General features: G+C 33.6%; 1 protein-coding gene across 1 annotated transcript; it reads left to right on the plus strand.

The window, feature by feature from the left end:
* The first annotated feature begins 206 nt into the window (after positions 1-206).
* On the plus strand, positions 207-11,610 carry LOC112052949 (sphingomyelin phosphodiesterase 4). The gene is made up of 13 exons (XM_024092203.2): positions 207-716; positions 806-1,108; positions 1,927-2,029; positions 2,736-2,949; positions 4,397-4,565; positions 5,799-6,088; positions 6,619-6,802; positions 7,575-7,687; positions 8,644-8,861; positions 9,359-9,489; positions 9,743-9,850; positions 10,028-10,150; positions 11,236-11,610. The coding sequence occupies exons 1-13, from the start codon at positions 699-701 to the stop codon at positions 11,560-11,562; spliced, it is 2,301 nt and encodes a 766-aa protein (XP_023947971.2). The 5' UTR covers positions 207-698; the 3' UTR covers positions 11,563-11,610.
* Positions 11,611-11,764: the final 154 nt, after the last annotated feature.

The following is an 11,764-nucleotide window of genomic DNA, read 5'->3' on the forward strand; positions in this document are numbered from 1 at the left end:
TGTAGAAAATACTATCACTGTAAATACCTGCACTACCTGCTTGTAAATTATAAATAATAAAGGCCCATTTTGGAACATGTCCTTTTAATTAGTCTTTGGTCAAACTTTACAGCGCTACAAGGAAGGAGCCTTAAAGTTAGAAATTAAAAAAGTACTCGGGTAACAGACATCACTTGTGTCACTGTTAAGTGTCAATGTCAATTTGTCAAAGTCATTTTAAACGGCGCCGCGGCCGGCTTATTGATTATGATTTCTTGATAATTTACTGAATACCTACTGATTTCTCTTTGAATTTGAAGCAAAAAGTAATTAATTGCTTTGAAGTTTAGTTCATTAAACTATAGTTCTTTGCCTGCTTTTGATTTGAATTTCAAGTTTTATGTGAATTAAGTGAGTTGGGTGGATTGAATGGTAGTAGTGGAATGGTGGAAAAATTCGAGGGAAAACGTAAATACAGAATAATATAATGTATAATCGTTTAATTCAACGATTCTAAAATTATATGAAAATTCTCAGCATTATGATAGTTACTGTAGAATAAATTAAGTAAACTTTATTTTACTGAATTCACGGTATACATACACAAATCAAAACTAATTTAATGTTAAATCAAAGAGCAATTTATATTTTGTATTAATTTTCAAAGTTCCACGTATGAGAACATTTATAAATACAAAATAATTATTGAATAAACAAACATGGTGCATGATATAATGGTAAGTTTACCTCAGTTTGGTTTTACTCTAAAACATTTCAACCTCAACATTTACTGCTTATTTTACTAAAATTCATGATTTCATTTCAGAGCCAGTTCTACGCATGCCTGAATTCCTCGTTAAGCGAAAGAATTGTACACTTGAAAATAATTATAGACCAATCAGGATCTCACAAGGAATTACAAGCACTATTTCCGCAGCTAATAAATAATATCTTCGCACCTTCTAATCAAAATGGATGGGGATTACGACAAGTTACATATGAAGGAAATAGATATGAATATGATATGTTGATGGATTTCTTAGAACCCCATGGTCCAATGTTTCGATTGTGTTATAAACTGCTGTCAGATCCTCAGCTGAAATATAATTTGCCACTAAACATTTTACCAGTAAGTAATTCTCAGATATTTCAACTATTACCTGTTTATTTTAATAAAATTATATGAATGTGGAAGTTACTATTGTCATTGTCACAAGTTAAAGACTAAACAGTAAAATAATGAAGATGTAGAATAGAAGCAAGTGTTACTTTGTGTAAGTTCATTGTGATTAAGGATAATTGATTTGATTGATATGTTGATATGTTGTTGATATGTATTCTCCTCAATTTGGCAGTATTTTTTAAAAAATAAAATCAATTATTCTACATTTGTAAATCAATAAGTACATTCCTAATTAAACATCATTCTGGACAATTATTTCAGTGCAACCAGTTTCACTAGGATATAATATCATTTAAATGTATACAAATATAAAAATAAAACTGAGACTGATTATTTATTAGTTGTTTCACTTTATTGCTTCAACTACTGAATTGATAATAATGAAATTTTGCACACAAATTGTCAGGGGAGCTGAAAATTATAAAGGATAACTTTCCTTTAGAAAAATACTGTTCCCAAGTGATAGAAAAGACTATTAGATTAGACTAGCGGACGCCCACAACTTCATCTGCACGAAATTCAGTTTTTCACAAATCCTGCAGAAACCATGCATTTTTCCGGGGTGAAAGTAACCATGTGTTAATCCAGAGTAAAATCTATTTTCATTCCAAATTTTAGCCAAATTGCTTCAGTAGTAAAAGTAAAAGAGTAACTAACATGCAAACTTCCACATTTATAATATTAAAGGAAGCTTCAAGTTATAACTAGTTAAAAAATATTTTTGTAATCTGCTTTTAGTATATTATTTTTTCTTATATTTTCAGTTACAACTGCAGATGACTCTTGAGAGAGGTAGATGTCCACAGTTCTATGCAGATCTGTTAACAATGGATTCCCAAGGAGTGAATGTTGTAGCATTAGCATTGAGTATCCTTTCATAACAACAACAAATAATTATTTATTTTAACAACTACAATATAATAAAAGCCAAACTCAACATGGAGTGCTTTAACAAACAAATTTAAAAATGAAAGTAGAAAACGCATGTCACTTTTTAACTAATTTATTAAGAAAATGTATTTTTCTTATAAAATGTTATTCAAAAGATATTAACTATAAATATCTAACATTGTTCTAATCTTACTGTCATTAAGGAACAAGTTAATTAAAATTATTAGGTGTAAAATAACGATTGATTTATACTCTCATTTTAATTTATTTGTTGATAAATATGTGGAATACATAGATTTTGGCTTTAGTATAGGCAGCTATAATATTTCTATAACATTTTGTCTTCTATTTATAAATACTTCATTAGTTTTGTTATATTGTATGTATTTCATGTGTTGTTTAAATAATTCTTTTATTTACATTACTAATTCAAGTTGAAAAAAAAGTCTGGTATTTATACATTATTAGCGGATGCCCTTACACCTTCTTTATCCAGCCCTGTTACGAAATCTGTTCTTAGCGGATGTCTATTAACTATAAACTACCTCCCTACCAAATTTAATTCTGGTTGTGTTTTTTGGTATTTCTTGATGAGTAAACTTTTGCTTATATATGTTTACCTAGAAGATAAAGAAAATATATAGATATGTACATAGTAATAATCCTTAATAATTAAGTACAGATCCATTTGACTATTATATATTCAACTTTGCGTTATATTTGATAAATAATAGCCAGAATAATTATTGGGAAAATTGGAATAGTGTGTACTTTGCCCTGGCTTGTGACTATCTTGTGCATTTCCTTCCTTGTGACCCCAATGTGCAGGTTTCACCAAACATATCTTATTACACAGGAAAGGTTCCAATGGTAGCACCACTCCAAACTGCACACAGGTCTGTATTTGACAAGTATCTATACTAATCTGTACTTCTATACTGATATTTTATAGAGGTAAAGTTTTTGGTGTTATATGGGTTATCTCCAATGATAATAATATGCTACAAAACTGAGCGCACACATGCACAACTTTGTCTTTAATTCCATTATTTTTTATGTATATATAGTTTTTACACTTCCTGAACACATAACTCGACGTTGTAGATGATATCTAAGTTATCGTTGTTGACTACAACTAACATTGAGATGTGGAAATATCCTGTTTTGAGCGCCTCATTTTTCATGACCTAGTAACACATCCAGCAGTATTTAACATCATTCGTTATCACTGAATTTACTGAACCGATTTTGAAAATTCTTTTACAACTGGATAGCCACATTATTAGTGTGTTTCATAGGCTTATTTTATCTCTGTATTCTCATGGGAAAAGGTTAAACCGCGAAGCTTCAGCTAGTATTATTATTGTCTTTTACCTTTTCATAACTAAAATTCTGAACTGATATGAATATATATTTTTATATTAATTGATTTTGAAACATGGCTAAAACTCACGTAATATAAGGTCAGAGTTAGCCCGACTAGTTTCGAACCCATACGGGGCCCTTAGTCATGAACAGGTGCTTGCAACGCGGCACGATCCAAACTGTTTAGCTTGGATCGTGCCGCATGAATAACACTCACGATAGTGTGAAATCTAAAATACTTAAATATATCAAAGAACTAGGAGCAGAACACAGACTGCATTTTGTCACAGAAATATATAAATAAAAGGAGGTGAAACAGTAAGAAAGTCCTGTTACAATCTCATTATAATTGTATAGATTCATCAGTTATGTTAATATCCTGCTGCTACTCAAGCTGCACCTATTTTTGTATATAATATTGTCACCACAGTAATATTAACGTTTTTTTCACTACTCTTGCTCAAAAACACTGTCATATTACCACTAAACAGCGGGGCTAGACAAAGGTTCAGCCTGGGCTAAAGTAATTTTGTTTTTTTAATTTTTCTATTACGAGTACTAGCCTACTTTAAAACTAAAAAGGTTTAATTCGTAAATTAGTTAATCAAACTATAAAACGAAGGAGGTTTTATTCGTAAATATAATCATCATTTTCTTTATATATTTCCCTGATTGTTTGATAAAAATTTGGAATTTGAACAAAATGTAGCTTTTTTGGCTATGGAATGCGTAATTTTTTTTTTATGTGATTTTTATCGAGTTGCGAACTGCGTCTGCAAAAAGTACATTAAATACTGTATTGAATTATTTTATTTTCTCGCAATCGTAGTAAAACTATAGTTTAACACGCGGGGCTAAACCCATTATAAACTCGGTTTCTATTTAGCGGTCCTCGCCTTAAGGCTCGTGCTTCAAAAATACCTTGTATATAATGGGTCTTTTAGCCTCTTGTATAACAATCTACTATTTTTGTTTTAGACGTTTATACTCACCTTCATTACTAAAATCAGACATATGTGGCATAAGCAACCAACGTGCCTCCTCTCAAACACAATCCAGGAAGGAGATCTGGAGATCAGAGACAGTTTTACAAATATTTATCGACATCTGGATGAGTGTAGAACCCTTCAACAATACTAATCTTGGAGTAAGACTAATTAATTAAATTACAGTTCGTTTCACTCTTGAAAGTTTGCCGCGATTCACGTTAGTAGTACATATTATGAACGTCGTACTGTCACTGTACCCATGCTATCTGAAAAACATTTTAATGTACAATAGGGACTAAGGGTCTGTGTGTCAGTGTTAGCTAAAAAAATACCTACTCTAGGATTAGCACAAAACCTGTTCTAATCTGGTCCAGTCTTCGGTAAAGTTACAGCGCTGTGACATCGCCCATTTCCTTAGCTAATTAGTTGGTAGTGACATTTTAAATTTGGAATTATATAAAATAAACATAAAGCTCAAATTCTATTATGACGTGTTACATTGAAAAATGGTGGAGTGGCACCAGTGATTGGCTCCATGCTGGTTTATTATTTACTATTAGTAGTCAAAAACATTTAAGCCGAACACTCACCTTAAACTCAAGTCAAATTTTACAAATGATTTGTAAAATTTGACTTGAGTTTAAGGTGAGTGTTCGACGTTTCTTCCCGCTTAGTGTTTTTCTTTGTACCACTCTATAGTGAATCCATACAATCTATACTCTATACTTTAATATTATAAAGAGTGAAGGATGATAATGAAAGTTTGTGAGATTGTAGGGAGTTATCTCTGAATTTACTGAACTGATTTTTAAATCTCTTTTGCCAATGGAAAGCCATGTTTCTTATGTGTGTCATAGGCTATCTTGTATCCCCATATTCCCACGGGAACGGGAATTACACGGGTGAAACAGTGGGGCATCTGCTAGTGGAAAATTATAATTTGTCGGTGCGAGTGAGTACGACATGTTCCGTGGGGAGTAGTGAGAGACCGGTCACTGACGCTCTCTGAGAAAACGAGACGTAGTAGCTCTCAGGTTAATTCAGTTGAGCACTTAATTTGGGTCAAGCCGGTTCGGTAGTGAGTGAGTTATCGTCCGGTTAGTATTGCATTGTTAGGTACTTGGCTGGGATGCAAAACGAGCCGAGTAGGGGACTGTTAGTTAACTGTCAAGGACGTCCTGAACCCTACTACTATCGGGCGCCAGTCCGAGATTCTGCTCGTGGTTGACCTTGCCATACGATAGTTAATCCTGGTTTCCATCTGATAGTATAAGCGCTATCCTTGATCAATATCGTAGTTAGATATTAGAACTGTAGTAGTATGTAAGTGATCAGTGCGTGAGAACAACTATCCCTTCTACCCGCCGATAAATTAATTTATTTTTCTTCAGATGTATCAAATGAATTATTCAACAATAACTTCTAGTCCTGAACGGGTAAGAATAGTAAGGGTTTTGGTCAAACATATCCATTCATTCTCTGCGAAGTATAACAGCGACCCAACCGCATCTTCTGCTCTGAGGAAATATGCAAGACAAATCATGTGCCCGCGAGCCTATCATTATGTAAAACAGTTAGTTTCGACGTGGCCATTGGATTCTTCGTTCAGGCTTGTGATGGAACTGTGGCTGAGTCTCATACAACCCTGGAGATACACAGACAGCACTACAAATCAGTATAGGTAAATTTTTTGTTTCATATAAAATAAGGATTTACAGTAAGTGTCACAAATGATTTCCCAAATATTGCTATATTAGATTTGTTTTTAATCTGTATTATTTTCTGTTAGTTAGGCTCAGCGCAGACAAAACGGAGCGCAGCGGAGTGGATTTTATTAACGCTTGAAAATAAACTTTAAAATTATTAAACAAAAGTGCATAAATGCTTGAAACTTAGAAAAAATGCGAGTATACGCGATCCGTAAAGAAAATGCCCGAGACCCCGCGAGGATTATTCTTCCCTGTCTGCGCTGATTCTTAGTTAGTTAGTTTTCTGTTTATATATGTGTAGTAAAAACCTTCCCTCTAAAACAATTCGTATTAAAAAAAACACATTCAATTCTGGTCCTACAGCTATATATTGCCACATAAGATATTTTACACTATAAACTTATAACACCTCCCTTTTTGTGTGCAATGTATGTGTACTTCAGAATTTTTGGATTCTTTTACATTGAAAATAACTATGAGATAATTAACTAATCTGTCACAGAGTTCCAGACGCTCAAAGAAACCGGGAAGAAGCGAATGCCAACACTCTAGATGAAAGTTTTACACAATTTATTGCTGAGAACTTCCCTTCATACACCTGTATATTTCAACTGGTTATACCTCGATTTATGAGGCTAGATATCTCAACATATAAAAACGCTGTTATGCTATTTAGACTGGGAAAAGTAAGTTCTTTTTTATTTTTTTTATTCTTTACAAGTTAGCCCTTGACTACAATCTCACCGGATGGTAAGTGATGATGCAATCTAAGATGCAAGCGGACTAACTTGTTAGGCGGAGGATGAAAATCCACACCCCTTTTCTTCGGTTTCTACTCGATATCGTACCGGAACGCTAAATCGCTTGGTAGGGTAGTCGGTTGGGTGGTAACTAGCCACGGCCGATGCCTCCCACTAGCCAGACCTGGACCAATTAAGAAAACCTCAATCGGTCCAGCCGGGGATTTAACCCAAGACTTCCGTGTTGTAAATCCACCGCGCATACCACTGCGCCACAGAGGCCGTCAAAAGTGTGTGAAGTCTGCCAATCCGCATTAGGCAAGCGTGGTAGACTATTGGCTCCTAACTCGAGTTCAGCAGTGAACTAAATATCCTACTAACATTATAAACGCGAAAGTTAGTATGGATGTTTGTTACTCTTTAACACCGCAACTACTAAACCGATTTGGCTGAAATTTGGAAGGGAAATAGATTTTACTCTGGATTAACTAACTTTTAATCCCGGAATCCCATGGTCCCATGGTTCCCGAGAAATTTGTGAAAAACTAAATTTTACCCGAACTAAATTTCGCAGGCGTCTGCTAATGGGTTGATAATGATGATGTAGTATCCACAGTACTTGGGGCTGTGCATTGGCATGTCAGTCAATGTATTATTTTGTGTATTGATTGAAAATAATTGATATTTGTTATGTATGGATATGAACACTAAATTTCAGGTGTTTTCTCAACCGCATTTAGTGCCAATGTTGATGAACCTTGAGAGAGCAATCATTGACAATGTTTCTGGAAGTCCTAACACCAGCCACAACACGTCTAATTTAGACCAAAGGTAAAGGAATTAATTAAAAAATAAATAAACTGAAACTTTGATTCATGTACATGTGATACCAGTTACAGCATATTTCATTGGCCATTTATAATAAAAGGAAATTTGCCAAACTAAAACTTGCACATTTTGCTTTGACAGTTTTAGAATTATTAGTAAAGAAAAATACATATATCTGAAGACCTCTATATAGTTATATAGTCCAATTCAATATTCATTAAAATCACAAATTCAGAGCAAATTACCTTAAGGATTGAGTTTAAGCTTGAATTTGCAAGTGCGACTACTTGAATTGAGTGCCAAGAAATTGTGTTTGGCACTCATTGAGTGGTGACTTTTTTGGTCGCTGATTGTGCATCCACTATTTAATAGGAGATCGATGATATATTGAGATATATTATAGCATGGATTAACACATAGGCTACTTTTTATCCCGGAAAATCCATGGTTCCGGAGGGTTTTGTGAAAAACTAAATTCCACGCGGACGAAGTCGCGGGAGTCCGCTAGTAACTAAATAATTTGTATAATAATAAATAATAATTATCGGAAATAATCTCTTTCATTGCGGAGTCAACGCAATGAAAGAGATGGGATTGGGACAACTCTAAGGACGAAATGTTGTCTATATTTGTCTTCACTGGTCAAATTTTTCACCTGTCTCGAGATGTCTACAAGTCTCAGCGCCCCTTGACTTGACCCGCTAGTTTTCTCTTTCTAAGTTGTTTGGTTGTAAGCGTTTTATGCCGGTGACGCATCAGAACAGAATCGGTTTCATACATTTTGTATGTGACGCATCAGAAGCCATCACGACATGTCACAACACATAAGTGTAAACGTTGCCATGCAAAATGTATAATACCGATTGTGTTCTGATGCGTCACTTCACGTCACGTCAGACAATTGTAAAAGCCTCCTTTATTTACGCCACAAGTTGACTGCTAATGTGCGCTGTTTTCAGTTACACATATAACGGTATCGCTCTCAACAAATGGGTTTCAATAGCTAAACAAGCCTTCTCAGAGTTGAACATGACTGCCACGTGCGACTATGATCCTGTCTGGAGTGAAAACAAAAGAGAGTTTATGCTGGAATTTGTAAAGCAGATTTATGCCTCCAAACACACAGCTGATAAAAACATAGAGAACCTCACTGCCAAACTAAATCAACAATCTCAAGGTGAGTAACTTGAAAAATATAAAGGTCAATTTTTTATTTTTTTTTATTCTTCGCTTATATTAGCTTCACTTGTAACTACGTATGTAAGAAAATATTGAAATCTTAATTTGTCTCACTTCGATTAGGATGAAACTTTGCACACGCTCTAAGTTCTGATGACAATACATGACTATATAGCTAAGAAACGTTATTACAAATCCAATATGGCGGACAGGCTATTTGAAATGCACCCCCATGATATGGGTATCAAGCTTGTTTTTTAAAGTATTCATTTATTCTTTATCAACTTGCGACCGACCGACGAAAAAAATCTTCTATGTTTATATTATTATACAAGATACATTCGCTATTTTTATAAAATACTGATCAGATATTGATGAAATTTTCGTTACTTAAATGCATATTTTTCATGTAGGTAAAGCAGTTTATTTTTCCTGTGAAAAAAATAAATTTCGTTGTTTTTCTGATAACCAATTTGTTTATTTTTTCATGTACAGGATTTTGGAATGGAATTAAACAGTGGTTCATGATGGGCTACAATGTGGAAGACACAATGATGTTAGAAGAATGTAAAAAAGTTCCTAACTATTTGACAAATTGTGTTAATTATTTCATATCTATTTTTGGGGTAAGTCATCACAAGTTTACATTACAGTGATACAGGTATCCCAAAAAATATAATGGTCTAAACTTAGTTATATCTTGCGCTATAATGATTGGGTACTTTTAGTTTTGAACAATATTAATACCCTGGCTTTGGCAGACTTTTCTTGGACACAAATTTTGACTTTGACTTTTACATATTTAACAAAGTGCCCAAATAGTGTAATTTAACTTTTATTAATCACCTCTTAACGTATCCAATAAAATGTTTGTTTCAGTTGAATGAAACCATGCTGCTGCCGTATGAAGCTGAGTTGCTGGACGACTCTGTTGAACATTCATCCTTTGCTAATTCAAATAACTTCACACTTTCTTTAAGAGAAAAGGTATAATACCATCATTTGTATAAGTTATAAACTTATATAATAATAATAGCAAAAAAAATCAACCAACATATTGAGAAGTTTAGCTCGGTTGTTGTTGTCAAGAGAGAATCTTTTTTTTTGTTATTGACAGGTTATTTTAATTATTTATTCGTTAATATATGTATATACATTTTTCAGCTGCGTAGAAAACCAAGTGACATACAGTATATGGGTGACCCAGATATTATGCCAATTACGTCATTTGAGAATACAATTTTGGTGAGAATGCTGTATCAAATATCTACCAGACTAAATGAGTTGGTGAGTATTTAATGAACATGAACATAAATAATAAATTATATACTTAATACTAATAGCAGGGACGACAAAGGTGCACAACGCATTATATAGGTCTGTTGTACCTTCGCCGCCTCACAAAGCTTCTAGAGACTTTGAAATAGTTAGCCCTAAGAAGTGCGTCAGGAGATATCTCATGAAAATAAAAAACTAAAAAACACGCTTTTAAACTAAAAATTGGACGTCCGCCATATTGGATTTAAGTCACGTGACTATTTTTTTTCGTATTCCTGACAGCAAACCCTTTCATTTGATATCCTTAACATGGGGGTGGATTTCAAACAGCCGGTCTGCTATTTTGGGGAGGTCGCCATATTGGATTTGTAATGACGTTTCTTAGCTAGTCATTATATTGTCATCAGAACTCAGAGCGTGTGCAAAATTTCATCCTATTAGGATTCCAAGATTTTCTTACATTCATAGTTAGTTACAAGTGAAGCTAATAAAAGCGTGTCAACAAAACAACCGTCGCGTCGGTCAATAGCGATTAAACAGATAAAAGTCTGGAAGTGTAACAAAAAAACACTCACTTTTGAATCTATGTCTATACTTATAATAAAACTGTAGCAGGTTAAATTCTGTACATTGACGATATTTTGAAAATTTTTGATGGAGGGCCTTATTTAATCGAATAAGTGTTTTTGTTGACCTGAAACTACTAAATGAATTAAAATGAAACGCAACACATTTTGAAACCATAATACGGAGGGGGATACAGGATACTTTATATCCATTCTTCAAGTAACATTTGTAAAAATTGCTATGTGTACTGCCAGAAAACTAAATATTAAAAATAATGTATCAAGATTTTTCAAAATTCTAAAAGGCATAAATAGGATTAAACAGAATTTGAAGATTTTTTACAATATAAATCGTTCACGTTTAGAGTTAAAGTTTTGTAAAATTATTAGTGGATTATTTATTAAATGTAAATAAAACACGCAAATATAAACTGAAGGTAGGGTGAAATGGGGGTTGAAATTTTACAGCCATTTTCGAGTCCGCTAGATTATAATAATAGTGAGCCTTATTCTAATATTCGATTTCAGTATGGAGAAGAGTTTTCAAGACTGTGGGCCAGAAATGATTTTTGGGGATACGTAGCTCGGGAAGTATTACAGAAACCGCAAACCATTCATCTATATGTAAAGGGCACCAGATACCAGAACAGCTTAATCAGCCAAGAGCTACCCGCGCGGTTGTCCCTTCGCAGCCTCGGATCTCATTTCTATCTTGTGTGGATCAGTATCGGCTATATTTTCTTTTGGATGTTATCGTATAGTGGAATATTCTACCTCTTTTTCATTTTAATTTTGTGGGTTTCAATTATTTTTTCGAAAGCGTGTTTGAAAAAATTTAGAATTATTCATGACTGATATTATAATGTTAAGTGTAACAATAAATGTAACCAATTTCAATTGTGATTTAGTTTTTTTCTTTCTTTCTTTTTGATGTAGGTATAACTGTTTTTTCATGTAAATATAATGTAGGTGTTTAACTTCTCAAAAGCTCATTCAAAGGCTAACGAACAGTTCAATCCTGTCTCGAGTTATCATGAAATTTATAGAACAGCATGTC

Source organism: Bicyclus anynana, chromosome 5 (assembly GCF_947172395.1).
Source record: "Bicyclus anynana chromosome 5, ilBicAnyn1.1, whole genome shotgun sequence".
NCBI lineage: Eukaryota > Metazoa > Arthropoda > Insecta > Lepidoptera > Nymphalidae > Bicyclus > Bicyclus anynana.